The sequence below is a fragment of the Neolamprologus multifasciatus genome, chromosome 12 (assembly GCF_963576455.1).
Source record: "Neolamprologus multifasciatus chromosome 12, fNeoMul1.2, whole genome shotgun sequence".
In the NCBI taxonomy this organism is placed as follows: domain Eukaryota; kingdom Metazoa; phylum Chordata; class Actinopteri; order Cichliformes; family Cichlidae; genus Neolamprologus; species Neolamprologus multifasciatus.
Window position 1 is genome coordinate 28,466,189 of NC_140450.1, and position 17,753 is coordinate 28,483,941.

Here is a 17,753-nt window from a genome sequence, read left to right on the forward strand (position 1 = left end):
TTAATGAAAATAAAAATAAAAACGTTACGTAAATATTTTTTTTTAAAGGCTCATCATGGACTGTGGGCATTTGGCCTAAAAACAAAAATATCTGAAGAAAACGGACTTCTGTGCTGAATGAAAGTACCCCGATGTCACAACCGGAAGTGACATCGGGGGAAGGAACCAAACAACGGATCGGCGGCATTGCAGATTTTAGGCTGCGGGTTTTTGGTTTTTTGTCCTTTTTTACGTGTAGCTTGAAGCATCGCAGTGAAAAACGGAATAATAAATTACCATGCATGTTTTTTGTGGACTTTCTGAACCGGAACTTAAGTGTGAAAAACGGAACGTCCAAGCACAATTTTCCCCGCCGCACAGCCTGCTGGGTAATATGTTAACGTCGGAAACGCGTTGATTGGAGGTCCCCGAGTGTGAAGGTAAAAAGTAGAAACGTAATAAGATTCGGTAAAGACACAAAGGTAAACGATGTTGCGCAAGATGCTGAGGTCTTAGACGCTCGTGCAGTGTGTTAGTAATACTACTCAGTGTGTATTGTAGTGCTGTTACAAGTAGTCCTACTACTGCTGAATCTGAAACTGTTTGCTACAGGTTAAACTCAGTTTTGTCTTTAATACATATAATTTATAAATGTTCCCAACCAGGAAGTTAATAAAAATATTTATACTTGTTTGCGTGTTTGTGCGCGCGCGTTGTTTTCTATCGAAGTGGTAGCCCTGACCACAAGTCAGTCAAAAGAAAGACTCTTATTAATCAATATTTTAATAACTCTTATTAAAAAATATTTCGGTTTGAACCAAATCACCAGGTTAAAGACTCATCATGATGTTTGTCGTGAGAGAATAATGCAACCTTCTGTGTGTCTGTCCACAGACATGTCCGCCTCTCTGGCAGCAAAGAGGGACAAGATCCAGAGAGAGGTGGAGGAACTGGAACGGAGTCTGTCTGTAACCAATGCTGAACTGGAGCTCCTAAGCAGCGGGACAGGTACCCATCTTCTCTCTGTCTGTCTTTATCACGCTCTCTGTTTGCTTGTCTCTAAATAACCTGCTATATCTCTGACTAGATGATGACTCTGATCGTGAAGATGTGGATACCCCAGCGGGACAGGTAGATCTCACAGTAAAACTTGCTGCATGAATTGAATGACAGTTCCGACAAAGACACAAACTGTGTGTGTGTGTTTGCTTGCATTCAGTCTGCAGCAGGTCTGTTGGCTGAGAGAGAGAAAATCCAGAAAGAGATCCAGAACCTGGAGGAAGTGCTGGGACCACACAGTCCCATCATTGTTTCAGGTACCTCTCTCTGGCTGTCCTGCAGCATGTCTGTGGAGCCTGAATTTATTTATTTATTTATTTATTTATTTTCACATAATCAGAAACTAATGAAAAAGTCACCATGCATTTTATCTGCTAAAATATAATTTACATCAAAAATGAGGAAGGAACCTTAAAGGAACCACACTGGGAACTCTGGTACTTGTTAGAGAATTTAGGAAAAGGCAAATAAATGTCTCCTGCTTTCTGTCTGGCAGATGATGATTGCAGCATCAGTGAGGAGGTAAGCGTCCATGTCCTTAAGCTGTCAGTACCTCTGTCAGTAACTGTGAAATAACTTTGTATAATTACACTGATTACAGAGTGACCTTGGCCTGTCACCGTCAGTGGACTCATGTCTTCAGATGAACCTCGTGTACCAGCAGGTGGTCCAAGAGACTCTGGACCAGCTGGAGAAACTACTAACACAAAACCAGAAGGAGCAGGTCGCTACTAACACACACACACAAATACTCAGTCAGTATTAATGCATACAACAGGTCAAAACACAGACATTAGAAGAGTATTAACACACAACCAGAGACATTAGGAGTGTTAACAGACAATGTCAGACAGCATGTCAGTACTAACACATGACTACACACAGTAGGTCAGTGCTCATAATAAATGTTTTTGTTTGTTTGTTTGTTTGTTTGTTGTTTTTCTAATGCAGAAGGAGCTGGAAACTCAGCTGTCTGGACAGATCAAAGAGCCTTCCAAACAGCAGCCCACCAACTCCTCCTACCAGCAGCCAATGAAGATGTATCTAGGTCGCTTCCTAAAACCATACTTCAAGGATAAACTGACGGGACTGGTAAGACAAACATACCCAACAACTGACACAGGGTTACTGTTACTGCAGCTGACCAATTAGGGGCTGTGTTTGTCTGTATGTCTTCAGGGTCCTCCAGCCAATCAGGAGGCGAAGGAAAAGGCAAGCAGGATTGCAGGATATCTCGACGACAAGAAGCTGAAAATAAAACGATGTAAGACAGTACAAACACCACCCGCCCCCCTTTTTTTTTACCCAAAGTGAAACAAACCAAATAAATGTATAGAAATAAATGAACATGTTAGGTGCATTGTGAGGCTGTTTAGGCCTAAATACTAGCACTAGCATCTACTCATGCTCATGTAAGTAAGACTAACATGCTGATGTTTAGCAGGTCCATAATTTATGTAATCAACCTGATTTCAGTGACGTTTTTGCAGCACAAATATAAATTAAACAGAATCCATAGCGATTTGCGAGTGATTTAAACCATACATTAAATTTGAAATGAATACAAAGAGCACCTCAAGTGCTCAAACAAGCAAAAACATTTTAAACAAATTATTAAAAGTTGGGACATGGGCATGCAAATGTAATATGCTTTGTTATTATGCTGTTTTTTGGACTATTTGTTTTGTTAAAATTGGTGGTTACAGTAGTGGATACTCGTATTAAACATGGCCAAAGTTTCAACAAGGTCTGTAATCCTTATGAGCCAGAAAGCGCAGGCAGACTGCTCCACTTCAACGTAGCTTTTTTTTTTTTTTTTAAAGAGAGAGCAGTAACCTGTGACCATAGAAACCTTTCTATCCTAGAGGCAGTCAAAAGAAAGGTATCTTAATGGGACTGGAGTTAAAACTACTTGTTTTATTCTAATGAACTGAAGTTGCTGCACTGATAATAAATAAATAAATAAGGATTATTTTCAACTGTCAGTCAAGCAAATTAGAGCCCAAAAACAACATTGAAGGGATATGAGCATAATAGGTCCTGTATAAGTTCAGACCATTTACCATTTTATCACCAAGTGGTGTTTGTCCCTTCAACATCTCCGATATCTGTGTGTCTTAGGGGAGAGCTGGCAGAAGACTCTCTTGATCCATGCAGTGTCTAGGGAGAGTCTGAGGAGACTCATCCAGCCCAAACTCTCCAAGTAACATCATGTGCTCTCATGTTTGTTTTTAATTATTATAGATATGATTTTTTTTTTTTTTACTTTACATTTCGTCTGCCTTGTTTTTGTGTCTGTGTTTGTGTGTTTCCCTTTCAGGGTGGACTACCTGAGTCAGAAGTTGCTCTCTGTAGAGGAGGCAGACAGGCAGCTAATCAGAGAGCAGATAGACAGTTTGGAGAGAGAAATCAACTTGCTCAGGTTAGCTGGATATCAATTTTGGACTTCAGTGTTCTTGCAGGGCCAGATGTGTCCATATTTATACCATAAATGGGAATTGTCACATTATCAGGTAACATCGGAGAGCTGTAGAAGTCCAACAAACAGTTTACGGTCTATGTTGGCACAGCTGACAAATACCCTTAACTTAAAGATCATCTGAGAAGCTTCTTCAGCTCTGAGCTGAAGCCAGTGATTTACCAGAATGTTTTAGCTTGGTTCAGGTTTAGTTTAGTATGGTAAGAAACAAGTATTTAGAATAATGCTAGGCAGTTAACTTTTCTATTAGCCACTGTTACAAATCTTGCCATCAATAGCTTTTCATTGTAACAGTCTAGTATGTTCAGCAGTTTAATATGTAACGTGTATCTCATTCTCTGTTCTGAATGGTCAGACAGAAGAAGGAAGAGGAGCTGATTGGTGATCGATTTGAAGAATATGACTGGCAGAAAATATCCAACATTGATGTAAGTTTTGAAAAGTAATTAGTGAATCCAATGACGAATGCAAAAGTGATGGAGTGTTGAGGTGATCACTTCTTTTACCATCGTCCCCAGTTTGAAGAGACGAGGGATGCAGGGGACATCCGCTGTTTTTGGCAGAACTTCCTCCACCCGTCCATTAATAAGACTCGGTGGAGCCAGGAGGAGGTGCAGCAGCTGAAGGAGATCAGCAGGAAACACGAAGAGAGACACTGGGAGATCATCGCTCAAGAGCTGGGGGTGAGCAGGAGGGAGCACCGTCTATCTGTCTGAAATGTGTGGCTATTTTTGACCTCTCTCTCTCTCTCTCCCTCCCAGACTGGAAGAACATCTTTCATGTGTCTTCAGATGTTCCAGCGTTTTGTCTCGGGATCATTAAAACGTGGCAGCTGGACTCTGGCTGAAGATGATCTGCTGAGAGAGTTGGTGGACAAGATGAGGATTGGGAACTTCATCCCATACACACAGAGTAATCACATCACACTGTTACATCAGTCCGCCTGTCTCTATCATTAATGAGTTGCATGTGCTTGTTTTACCAACACTCTGAAACCTCTTCTGTTCCCAGTGAGTTACTTCATGGAGGGCCGTGACCCTGCACAGTTGATCTACAGGTGGAACCAAGTTTTAGACCCGAGCCTGAAGAGAGGGCCATGGACCAAGCAGGAGGATAAGGTACACAGAGGACTAAGTGGATACACCATAGCAGAGCCACATCAGTGTACAATCAGTAGTGTAAATAGTTCAGAGAGGAAGTACTTGTTTGTGTTCCTGTGATGGGATTCTGCTGCATAAGGTCCCAGTTTGGAACCTACTATGAGTGTTTTTTATATTTGCATATACAGTGGGGCAAAAAAGTATTTAGTCAGCCACCGATTGTGCAAGTTCCCCCACTTAAAATGATGACAGAGGTCAGTAATTTGCACCAGAGGTACACTTCAACTGTGAGAGACAGAATGTGAAAAAAAAATCCATGAATTCACATGGTAGGATTTGTAAAGAATTTATTCGTAAATCAGGGTGGAAAATAATTATTTGGTCACCTCAAACAAGGAAAATCCCTGGCTCTCACAGACCTGTAACATCTTCTGTAAGAAGCTTTTCTGTCCCCCACTCGTTACCTGTATGAATGGCACCTGTTTGACCTCATCATCTGTATAAAAGACACCTGTCCACAGCCTCAACCAGTCAGACTCCAAACTCCGCCATGGCCAAGACCAAAGAGCTTTCGAAGGACACCAGGAAAAGAATTGTAGACCTGCACCAGACTGGGAAGAGTGAATCTACAATAGGCAAGCAGCTTGGTGTGAAAAAATCAACTGTGGGAGCAATCATCAGAAAATGGAAGACATACAAGACCACTGATAATCTCCCTCGATCTGGGGCTCCACGCAAGATCTCATCCCGTGGGGTCAAAATGATCATGAGAACGGTGAGCAAAGATCCCAGAACCACACGGGGGGACCTGGTGAATGACCTGCAGAGAGCTGGGACCAAAGTAACAAAGGTCACCATCAGTAACACACTACAACGGCAGGGAATCAAATCCCGCAGTGCCAGACGTGTTCCGCTGCTGAAGCCAGTGCATGTCCAGGCCCGTCTGAAGTTTGCCAGAGAGCACATGGATGATACAGCAGAGGATTGGGAGAATGTCATGTGGTCAGATGAAACCAAAGTAGAACTTTTTGGTATAAACTCAACTCGTCGTGTTTGGAGGAAGAAGAATACTGAGTTGCATCCCAAGAACACCATACCTACTGTGAAGCATGGGGGTGGAAACATCATGCTATGGGGCTGTTTTTCTGCCAAGGGGACAGGACGACTGATCCGTGTTAAGGACAGAATGAATGGGGCCAAGTATCGTGAGATTTTGAGCCAAAACCTCCTTCCATCAGTGAGAACTTTGAAGATGAAACGAGGCTGGGTCTTCCAACATGACAATGATCCAAAACACACCGCCCGGGCAACAAAGGAGTGGCTCCGTAAGAAGCATTTGAAAGTCCTGGAGTGGCCTAGCCAGTCTCCAGACCTCAACCCCATAGAAAATCTGTGGCGGGAGTTGAAAGTCCATGTTGCTCGGCGACAGCCCCAAAACATCACTGCTCTTGAGAAGATCTGCATGGAGGAATGGGCCAAAATACCAGCTACTGTGTGTGCAAACCTGGTAAAGACCTTGTGGCAGGAATAAGGCACGGCGGGTCCAGGGATCAACGTTTTGTGTCATTTTATTTACAACACCTCACACACCACACACACCACACACCTGAGTCCCCGTGTTTTTAACGTGGCGGGCGTGATTGCGGATGCCGTGCAGGTGCGTCCGCCCTCCCTGCACGCCACCGCAGACCACGCCCCACCACACACCCCCATCGCCCGATTGAGGCCGGGGAGTCATCCGGCCGAACCTACTCCCCCCCACCCCACCGGTTGGGGGGAGCAACGTCCGTGCCCCGGGAGGGGCTCACTGCCCGGCGCATCTGACGCTCCGGGGCAGCTCGATCCTCGACCTCGGGCACAGGTCGAGCAGGCTCCCCTGGCACGGGGACCGCCATCTCCCCTCCCGGTTTCTCCACCTCTTCCGGCTGGAGCGGCTCGTCCGCCGCTGGCTGGGGCGCTGGCGGGAGCGGCTCGTCCGCCGCTGGCTGGGGCGCTGGCGGGAGCGGCTCCGGCAGCCCCTCCCGCGACTCCTCTTCCTCCAGCCGGTGCAGCCCCTCGCGCGCCTCGTCTGCCGCCTCCGGTCGGAGCGGCTCGTCCACCGCTCCCGGCAGGAGCAGCCCTTCACCCGGCTGTTCCCCCACCTCCGGCTGCTCAGGTGCCCCACGCGGCTCCTCCACCGCTTCGCTGTCCTCGGTACACACCTGTGGTGTGTATTGGGAGCTGGCGGCGCTGCTCTGGGCCTGGGTGCCACCCAGGCCCAGAGCAGCGCCGCCAGCTCCCCAATCCGTTGCAGGTGGCGCTCGGACTGGTCCTGCTGCTCTGCCTGCTGGCGACGCACCTCCGCCGCCTGCTCCCGCTGGGCGGCCGCCATTTCGGCCACCCTCTGGGCCAGCTCCTCCACTCCCTGGCTCCGATAAGAACCCGCCGTGCCGCCTCCTGGGTTTCGGCACCACTGTGGCAGGAATAAGGCACGGCGGGTCCAGGGATCAACGTTTTGTGTCATTTTATTTACAACACCTCACACACCACACACACCACACACCTGAGTCCCCGTGTTTTTAACGTGGCGGGCGTGATTGCGGATGCCGTGCAGGTGCGTCCGCCCTCCCTGCACGCCACCGCAGACCACGCCCCACCACAGACCTATAGTAAACGTTTGACCTCTGTTATTGCCAACAAAGGTTATGTTACAAAGTATTGAGTTGTATTTTTGTTATTGACCAAATACTTATTTTCCACCCTGATTTACGAATAAATTCTTTACAAATCCTACCATGTGAATTCATGGATTTTTTTTCACATTCTGTCTCTCACAGTTGAAGTGTACCTCTGGTGCAAATTACTGACCTCTGTCATCATTTTAAGTGGGGGAACTTGCACAATCGGTGGCTGACTAAATACTTTTTTGCCCCACTGTATATATTTGATACATATGATAACATCTACTTACTGACCGATCTTTGTCTGTCAGCTTCTGCTACAAGCTGTGGCTCGTCACGGAGAGAAGAACTGGTGGAAGATCAGGTTGGAGGTTCCCGGACGCACTGATGGAGGCTGCAGAGACAGGTAATACTTGACTGGAAGAACAGAACTGAGTTTGTGTGATAATCTGGGTCCTAGTTAAGATGTGTGTGGGGTTGCTTGCAGGTATTATGACTGTCTGAAGGCGGGGACAAAAAGAGGCCCATTCGACAGGAAGGAGAGAGAGCTGCTACTGGAGCTGGTGGAGAAACATGGAGTCGGTGGGTCACAAACATGCCACAGAGCAGCATATTAAAAGCATGTTGCTGCAGCAGCTTTTACAAACACAAAAAATCTGAAATTACAAGCCCAAAATCTTTCCTGCAGCATCTTTTCTGTTCTGACTTATTAACCAAGGAACAGTTTTGACAACAGAATGAGAACATAAATCATGTTCATCAGAATATAAACATTACTGACAGTAGATTTTTATAAAGATTTTATAAACGTATACATCCATCCATCGGTCCGTCTTCTTCCGCTTATCCGGGGCCATTTCACCGCAGCAGCCTAAGCAGAGAAGGCCAGGCCTCCCTCTCCCCGGCCACCTCCTCCAGCTTGTCTGGGGGAACATCAAGTCATTCCAAGGCCAGCCGAGAGATATAACCTTTCCAGCATGCCCTGGTTCTGCCCCAGGGCCTCCTCAATGGGACATGCGTGGAACACCTCATCCAGGAGGCATCCTTATCAGATGTCCGAACCACCTCAACTGGCTCCTTTTGATGTGGAGGAGCAGCAGCTCTACTCTGAGCCCATCCTGGGTGGCTTAACTCCTCACCCTATAAACTTATACAGTACTGTGCAAAAGTCTTGAGCCACCCCTTATATTTTAATAGGAAAATGGAAAGTCAGTACAGCAATAAATGGAAATAATTTTGTATTTTTTCAGTGTTCTTCAGCTGTAGTTCTCCAGGCTCTTTGAAGAACATCCAGAGCTGTTCTATATTTCTACCCTTTGCTTGGTTCTCTGTGAAGATGATCCCACACTGCTTCAATAATGTTAATCTAGGGAGGCCAATCCATGACTGCCCCTGTTCCACACCACTGACTGAAATACCATGGTGGAGTCTCCAGTGTGGTTTATAGATGACATGTCTGTGAAGGTTCTCAGTCATCCAGGTCATCGTAGACTAAGGAGCTTGGAAAGAAAAGCGTCTGGACTTCTTTGAGTTGCTTGAAGACGTTTCACCTCTCATCCGAGAAGCTTCTTCAGTTCTAAGGGTCAATTGGTGGGGAGTCCCAGATTTAAACCTAGTGGGAGTTTTCCCCCCATAGATGACTGTAAACACTCACTGTTGTACTGCTCACTTGACCTTTCACACAGTGATAAATAAATATGTTTCCACTCTTTGTTTTTCTTTTCTTTTCTTTTCTTCAGTGCCTTTCTTGTGTAATTTGGCATACCTCAGCCTTTTCTCCCCATTTCCCTTATTTAAGAACGTCCCTTTCATAGCAGCGTTCTTCTTTCTTTAGCTGCAGCATACAGCAGCCTCCTCCATCACAACAACCCACTCCGTATCCTTCTTCACTACATCCATGGATGTTTTGTGGTCTTTCTCTTTTCCTCCTGCCTGGCAGCTCCACATTTAACATACTTTAGTGTGATCTGATACCACTAATCTTTAGCTAAATCTTCATCTGCACAGCCATTTTTTTTTCTTAATATCCAATGAAAAATAAAACTCTGCACTAAACATTTAAGCAGCTGCAGTGACACACTCTGCTGTCAAGTGTTTGTGTGTTTGAACTTATTTGTGTGTGTGTGTGTGTGTGTGTGTGTGTGTCTGTCTTTCAGGTCACTGGGCAAAGATCGCAGCTGACATTCCCAACCGTATCGATGCTCAGTGTATGAGGACATGGAGGCAAATGACCAAAGCTGCAGATGAGGTACATGACCTGTTGTCTTGGAGGGAGGGAAATGTCGATGTTGTGAGAGGATTAACATAGCATTACCTGATTACCTGTGTCTGTAATTCAGCTGGTGGTTCGGAAAAATTCTGACTTCTGGGATCTGGTCTGTAAACGAGATGAAACCAAAATAATCAAAGAATAGTTATAATATTAGGAAACATACCAAATGGTACTTTCATTACACTCCTAATGTTCATTTATTCATTTACTTTATTTAATGCCAGCTTAACCACTGGCAGAAGATAGAATTACAATATCAGCTACATAAATGAGCAATATTCACAAAAAATGTGACAACTGCTTAACTACTTAGGAACCATGGAAACTGAAACAATGACTCTTTTTAACTCTCTGAAAACAGAAATTAGGGTGTGCTAGAAAACCACAGAGGAAACGTGGGGGAGATGAGAAGAAGAAGGCTGCTAAAACCAACAACAACATCAGGAGACGCCTCAAAGCAATAAAAGAAGAAGTGATTAGTGAGGAGGAGGAGGAGGAAGAGATGGCGATAGAATATATGGACAGTGATGATGAGAAGAAAAAGAAGATAAAAAAGACAGAGGTACCAGATGTGGAGAAACTAGTGGAAGTGCAAGAGGAGCAGAAGGAGGAGGAATTGGAGGAAGAATATACATTCCCACCCATGCAGGAATGGATTCCAGTTGAAAGAGCCCAACCATTTACTTTCTTGAACTTTCGTCCAGTGGTGTTGGCTTCCTCCAACGAGTCTCATAATGACAAGTTAGTGCGGTCAACCATTTTGGGGAAGTCTGGACGCTCTGTAATCATCGGCCCACCTCCCAGGGAGCTGCGATGGGAAGAAAGCCACGACAGTGGAGCCATGATGATGGTGTCACCTGACCAGCTCCGAGCCCACTTGCACAATCAAGCACGGAGGTTTTACAGTAGTTCTAAATGTAAGACAAAAACTTCCCAAACCAGCAGGCCACTCTTTATGAAAGGAATGACTGGCCAGGGGGTAGACCTCATGCTTCAGGCTGCAGTGACACCATGGATTGGCAACCTGCTGATCCCAGCCAGCACCAAAAGAATGGCAGCAGATGTCCTGAGGGAGCGAGCAGAGAAGAAAGAGCTTTCTTCAACATCTGTCTTCACGTTGTTCCTCAAAGTCATGAATGTGGATGTCATGGGTTGTAAGGAGATGATAGAGCGAAGGCAAAGCGGGGTGACGTTAATAACTCCACCTTCCAATCCTCCTCCTGGCAAATTTAAAAATCCAAATACTGTGGCAGGAATACTTCAGCGAATGCATTTGGGCATGCAGGAGCCATCTCCGGCAGACAGGTGGTGCAGACAAACTCCTCCTCCTCAGCTGCACCCATCAATTGTTACTCAGGTGCCTCCTAACATCCGGACTCAAGTTGCTCCTTTGTCATTTCCCCAGCCTGCCTCAATTACTCATTCTGACTCACAGCTGAATGCTGCTTTCTCTCGAGCTCAACACACATCTCGGCATGCAGGGGTCACTATTTCTCCATTTGCTCTTCCTGCTGCTTGTCAGAGGCAGACTACCACTCCAGTTTTTGTGGTCTCAACGCTCCAGAATGTCTCCTCTAGCTGTAACCAACAGGCTGTACCTTTGACCCAAAGCCTCACAGCCTCATTGCCCCCATTCCTTAATCAGCCTATTAGCCCCTCACAAACTGCTGTCCTCTCCCCTCCTGCCCTTTCCCGCCAACTTTGCCTTTCCCCCTCCACCCTAAATCTACCCAGAAAAAAGCAAACAGAGAATCACGAGAGTCAGAATGGGGTTGTACATGGAGGTGTGGAGGGAGAAGTTAGTATAAGCAAGGACAGAAAGAAGACTAATCTCAGTCAGAAGGCCAGAGCTCCACGCCAAGTCACTAAAGCAAAGGTAACATTTTCAGATTTCTCGCAATCAATGATTATACAGAAGTCACTATTTTTGCTTGTTTTCTAGTTGCTTTTATTACAAAAAATATTGTATTATTTATCTTTTAGACTGGGAGTATAACAATTAAAATGCTGCTTTCACTCATGCTCGATTTGTTCTACTTGCAAAGAGACTTAGAAACCATTATCGAGCGAGAAAAGTGTGCTGCAGGGGGGAAAAAGGTACTTGCCTTTATTGAGTTCAGTGGATTTTTTTTTTAAACTTATGTAATCTAATCAGCTAGCCTTTACGAGTCCACCATAACCATGCAAACTTTCCCACACTATTAAGTATACCATTGCACCGCCTGCTATTGTTTTAACTTTTCAGTATTCTGAAAAAATCCCAGAATTACCTAGAAATTATCATTTAATATAATTTCAGACATTGTCATGCATATGTTTTCAAAATATGAAACGACTCGTTCAGTTCAATGTTATTTGTATAGAATAGAATTGAATTCAACTTTATTGTCATTGCACATGTCACAGGTACAAGGCAACGAAATACAATGTATAGCATTGCCTTTAAGGAAAGATTCTCCAGTCTTAGAAAGAAATGTGGGACAGTGGGAAGAAACCTCCTGTAGAAGCAGGCTCGGAGAAGGGCAGCACCCCAGCAGACCAACCTATTGCAGCATAACTAAGAGTGTTCAGGGTCACCTGATCCAGCCCTATGTCGATTTGGCAGAGTACTGTGGTACTGGTGGAGGACATTGTAGCAAACCCAATGCAAGTCAGCTCTTCAGCAACTTCTACATACAGCTTATTTTCCCCTGGCATAATTCTTGAGTTTCTGCTGAAATTCTTCACCATTTTCTTCTTTGTTGCCAGAAGTTTAGCACACAGCACACTAGAGGTGGGAATCACCATACATCTCACGATACGATATTATCACAATACTTAATGCACGATACGATATTATAGCAATTTTTGTTAAAATATTATGCAATATTCAGATTCTGTACATAAAGGTAAACTTTATCAATATTCATTTTATCTAATATCAAAGTCTCACACTCAGTCTTTCTCTCATTTCAGTCAGTTTTATTGTTGACACACTGAATGGTTTGTATTACAGTCTAGTCCAACTTAACTGAATGCAACCATCTGGTACAATTATAGCTATTCTAAACTATGCAATTTATGAAAACTATGAAGCCCATTCAGCAACTGAAGAATTTGAAAGTAAATTAAAACAAAATATAATTTTACATTAAATAAAAAAGTTTTAAACTTAATTAAAATAAAACATGTCTTAAATTAAAATAAGTAAACTGTCATATTTGGACAGTGAAGGAATGTCAGAATTCTTGCTCAGAAAAAGGATCAACATGCTCTGAAGTCAGAGCACAAAAACCTTTTTTGTAACAAAATATCGATTTCTGCTGTCCCTGTATTGATACATTATTAGCAAACAAAATATCATGATACTACACAGTATCGATTTTTTCCCACCACCCCTACAGCACACCCACTCAGGTCACGTCATGGTCTCACGATTTCCATTCTCATCAGAATGCCATATAGATCTTGCTGGCTCATCTCTGTCTTTGTTTTGTTTTGTTTAGGCTAAAGTAAAAAAGACGGCAAAGTCTGCTCCATTAAAGATGGCCAGTCCTCCCATTCCCATCGAGCTGCTACCTCAGACTGTTCACTCCTCCCAAACCACACCTCCTACAGCTCATCCAGTTGATGTTATCCCTTCTTCATTAGTCACATCCCTTCGTCTCACACCGAATGACTCTTCAACTTCTGGTAACCTGTCCTTCCCATCACACCAGTCTGCCATGACTTCCCACTCTGACGGAGCCATGTCTTCAACTCTAAACTTTAGTTTAGTCCCACTCCCCTCCAGTGTGACTAGCCAACATGCTGTTTCCTCCACTTCATGCCCAAACTCCAGCGACCACAACTACACATTTTTAACACCTAGCCCCACTGAGCATGGGTCTGACTTGAGTCAGCCTTGTCCTGTCCCAAAGCAGCCAGACAGCAATGTTCCAGATGGCCAGGCCAGAGGAAAGAAAAGACCGAGGCAAGCAGCAGAAAAGCAGGAAGTGATGAGAAACAAGGACGACCAGTGTGTGGGCAGGACAAGTACAGGTGTGGACGGAAAGCGAATTCGAAAGCCGACTCATAAAGCCAAAGCTCTGCAGGAAGATGCTCAGGCCAAGGTAAGATTACTAGATTCTGTTCTTTATTCCTCATTTAGTCACATAATTACAACAACAATAGCAAAGCATGTATAGGTAGTGAAATCACCTAGTTGACTTTAAATGAGAGTTTCTTAGGTCTCTTTAAAAATCAAAATACCAAACAGCTGCAAAAGATTTGAAGTTGAAGAAAGCAGGAGACCGATGCTGCAGGTCATTAGCTGGTAGTTTTTATTAGCTGGAATCTGTCACCTCATCAGACTGTCTCCTCTGTGGTCTGTTTGCAGGCTGAAGCCAAGAAGAAAAAATCTTCTACCTCATCTCCTCACCAGAAGCGTTCTCGCGGTGCATGCTCTAAAGAGAAAGCGAGCACACAGACTCCAGTTGCTGCTCCGGTGCCCAGGTTGCATTTATGTCCGGGTCAGTCGATGTGGTTCATGACTCCTACAGGCCTGGTCCAGCTTTCACAAGCCCTGTCCCAGGGCCTGGAGATGGCGGTAATAAACACTGTCCCTCCTTCCCCAGGGAGTAGTTTAAACCAACACACAGCCGCATCACCTGTCCAGCTCGCCACCAGAGGCCTGCGGCCAATTGCACCTAAACTGTCCTCTGGGCCTGTACCGATAACCCTTCCAAATCAGCCTTACCCACTTCCTGAGCCACCCGTTTGTAACCCAAGGCCTCTCGCCCCACCCTCAGTGCAGCCATCTGACCTAGACCATGGTTGCCACTCCCTCCCTTTTTGTCCCCCACTGTCTTCCACGAACGTCTCACCGCGGGGCACAGTCAGAGTGGATGCCCCACAGTCCAGGCCACTGAGGAAGGAGGTGCTGGAGATCGACCCCTCTCTTATGTTCGTGGAATCCCCAGCAGCCATAAATGACTGGCTAAGTGGGTCAGGAGGGGTGGTAGTACCAGGATTGAGCTTGTCCCTGCCCTACCTTCCACCCTTTGTCAGCAATCTGAGCATGCTCAGTGGACTGCTTTGTGCCAAGAAGTCCCTAACCAGGTCGTCGTTGCAGCTGGTGCATGACGGCAACAAATCAAGATGTCCCCAGACCAATTCCAAGCCTGACAGTAGCACAAAGGACGGCTCCAATGACCCTCCGCCTCAACCTCCACCAGACCTGCCGGACTCCACCTCAGACATCACACCTGCCGAGAAACAACCAGGTAACACACCATATGACCCAACAGCAGGTGGTGTTTCCTACGCTCTAAATTCTCTGTTGATAAAATATTAAGTGATGAATGTTTAATAATTGGCAGTTTCCTCCAGAGACTTCAGGTTGTTCTGTTTGTTTGTGTCTCCCTGCAGCTTCCCCCGCAGCCACCCCTGTCAGCTCTGACCACCTGGAGCAGCAGGAGAAGAATGAGGAGGAAGAGGAGGAGGAGCTGGTGGCAGCAGTGCGTCAGCTGGTAGCTGAGCGTTTCTCAAATAATCCTGCCTACCAGTTGCTGAAGGCACGCTTTCTGTCTTGTTTTACTCTCCCCGCACTCCTGGCTACCATGCCACCAGTCCCAAAGGTTGAAGCCTGCCAGACCAATCAGGAAGAGGAGCAGGAAGAGGAGGTGGAGGAGGAAGGAGAAGAAGTGGAGCTAAGGAAACTCAAAGAAATGGCAAAACTGAGGAGAGCTGAGGTGAGTTGCGTAGGTTATTTAGGTAGTTTCAACTTCTGGTTATATCACAGTAACACTGACTCTGGCAGCATTCAACTTACTGTGGGCACATATACTGTCATTTGGGAAACAAATTGTTAGCCCCAAATGCCAAAAATTCGAGTTCTTCTTCGTAAGGTTTCTATACTTTTATCACATGATAGCAGCAATAGCCAGTTTCTTTATGTAGAAATCTGTCTAAATCTAAAGCAGGGATTTCAAACAAATTTTACATAGTGGGCCATATACAGCCCACTTTGCTTTTAAGTGGGCTGGACCAGTGAAACTAATTTGGTGTTGTGTGGATAGTAATTGGGGGTCTTTATCAATAGGAAAAGCTGTAAAACTCCTCCCAACGTCCCTGATCTAAAGGGAAAAACAAAGAAAAGGATGGAAAAAGAACCTCATTAGTTTCAGTGTGGTTTCCACTGTTTGACTTCAGTGTCAATAATAATACCCAAGTGCCATCAAAACTAATCTAAATCAGCCTGCCATTTCCAACCTGCTGTTCTCTAAAAATCTGAAATCGATATAAGTTGATGAAAGGACACAAGCTAAAGCAGCAGTGATGCTGTCATTTTGGCTGTATTTGCATGTAAAATGATCACTGAGTGAGAAAGTGCCCTCTGCCTCACAGAATAGAGGGAAGTTAGTGTGACTCACATTTGAGTATATTTTTCCTTGCGTGTCTGAGACAGAGAGGTGAAATAAGAAAGTGAATGTCATGCTGGCCACGTAATCCAGGCTGCGATAGCTCAAGTGTATTTAAAATAGGACCATGATAAAAACAAATTTGTCACTATATAATACTAACAAAATGAACCAAAGAATGTAATTAATAGCACTAATGGTTATTTTAGGAGTCACATAGTTGTAATTCTGCTATTCATTACCTCTGGATCTCTGTAGAAAACACTGAAAATACAACAGCTGAGCAAAAATAATTCAATGTGGGTAACCCTGCAGTGACTCGCGCAGTCGTGAAGTCTGATCACATCAAAATCCTGTGGTTCAGTAATCAGAACAGAGGCACAAACACACTGAGAAGTTTTTGTTTTTGTCCACAGAAATCACTGCAGCTGCTGTGTGACAGCTCTGGAGCTTCAGCCAGTCACTTTTCAGGGATCACAGATGTCACCAGACCCACATCGGACCAGACCTGACAAGACGAGCAGAAACTAAAGAAAACAGAAAAGGCACTTTCTGGGGAAAATGTGTTCATCTATACATTCAGGTCATATGTTCAGTTCCTCAGGTGAAAATGACTTATGTAATCGTTTATACATCTGTTTTTATATCAATGAAAACACTTTCCTGGGCGACTTCACAAACAGATACAACATTCTGTTTTATTAGGTGCATTCAGGGACCCTCAAAATGCAACTTTTGAGTGCAGTGATGATGTTTGGAGGAGTTGGTTTTCTAAGAATTGGAAGCTTAGTTCTTACAGACTAAAGTGAGACTGATGTCTTTATAAAGGATGACTGTGGTCGGCAGGGAGTAAAAGGAACTGAGTGTTAGTGTTGAATATGTTTAGCAACTTAAGAATGAGTTCAAAACTCACTAAATTGCACTAAAAAATGTTTGTTTTGGTTTTGATTTTTTTCTGCTGCTGCTGAAATTTTTCAGCTGCTGCTGAAATTTTTCAGCTTCTGTACACAAATGTTGTTTTATTTTTTAATAAAAAGGTTTGTTTGGAATGAAAAAGCATCTGTGTGTGTGCGTGCCTGTTGTTGGAGACAGTGAGGACATGTCTTGTTGCCTCCTGTTTGTGAAATCTGCTGTGACTCTTAGACTTTCATTACTTCTTTTACATGTCCTTGTGTTGGTAAAATTTCAAGACTGAGAATTCTGCTGTGGCACAACTTCCTGTTTCAGTCAGATGATGCTTCCTGTTGGCTGGGAGTGATTCCCCTTCAGACTTCTCTAATCCTTCACTTCTTCCTCTTTTGCATATTTAACACTAGAGAACTCAAGCTTCTGTCCATCTGTAATCTTTTTTTGTCATGTGGTTTAGGATTTGGACACACAATTTTATATGCACACTCATAAGCTAACATTAAAACCACCCATTTAATATCATATAGGTCCCCCCCATGTCTCCAAAAGAGCTTTGACCCATGCCCAGAGAAGGGCTCAGTGGTGTGTTCCTCCAGCCTCTGCTCACTGGGGGGGACGCTGCATACTGCTTTGGGACACCACAGATGTTGGGGGGCCACATTATCATAGAGACTAGTGATTGGTCGGTCTGCAGCAATGTTTGGGTGGTTGGTAGATGTCAAGACTCAGGTTTTCACAACAGAAAACTAAATTATTACAAGGAGGGGAAAAAAAGGCAAATTAAAAAATGATTATTAATGTTCACTGACTTTATTGAAAAAAAGCACTTGTTGCTATCTAACATTCACACTCTGATCAACACATCAGGGATAACTCTGGGTTCAGCCCAAGGATACTTTGGCATACAGATTGGAG

At 44.5% G+C, this 17,753-nt stretch overlaps 1 protein-coding gene across 3 annotated transcripts; it reads left to right on the plus strand.

Annotated features, from left to right (window-relative positions):
• The first annotated feature begins 70 nt into the window (after positions 1-70).
• snapc4 (small nuclear RNA activating complex, polypeptide 4) lies at positions 71-16,988 on the plus strand. 3 transcript variants are annotated; one of them, XM_085181501.1, is made up of 22 exons: positions 71-419; positions 874-987; positions 1,067-1,110; positions 1,199-1,295; positions 1,535-1,560; positions 1,640-1,762; positions 1,990-2,130; positions 2,218-2,302; positions 3,160-3,241; positions 3,359-3,460; positions 3,873-3,945; positions 4,036-4,200; positions 4,279-4,429; positions 4,529-4,635; positions 7,589-7,683; positions 7,765-7,859; positions 9,434-9,525; positions 9,911-11,425; positions 13,035-13,640; positions 13,907-14,792; positions 14,938-15,260; positions 16,346-16,988. In XM_085181501.1, the coding sequence occupies exons 2-22, from the start codon at positions 876-878 to the stop codon at positions 16,439-16,441; spliced, it is 5,016 nt and encodes a 1,671-aa protein (XP_085037627.1). In that variant the 5' UTR covers positions 71-419; positions 874-875; the 3' UTR covers positions 16,442-16,988. The 3 variants fall into 3 exon arrangements, with proteins under 3 accessions (XP_085037627.1, XP_085037629.1, XP_085037628.1); XM_085181503.1 differs by lacking the exon at positions 71-419 and adding an exon at positions 437-461; XM_085181502.1 differs by lacking the exon at positions 71-419 and adding an exon at positions 457-591.
• Positions 16,989-17,753: the final 765 nt, after the last annotated feature.

Bases quoted from the DNA above. Each gene is read 5' to 3' on its own strand.
- snapc4 (XM_085181501.1), top strand. From the start codon at position 876: ATGTCCGCCTCTCTGGCAGCAAAGAGGGACAAGATCCAGAGAGAGGTG. The intron at 3,461-3,872 runs GTTAGCTGGATA...CTGAATGGTCAG, and splicing joins AGAGAAATCAACTTGCTCAG to ACAGAAGAAGGAAGAGGAGC. The intron at 4,430-4,528 runs GTAATCACATCA...TTCTGTTCCCAG, and splicing joins CTTCATCCCATACACACAGA to TGAGTTACTTCATGGAGGGC.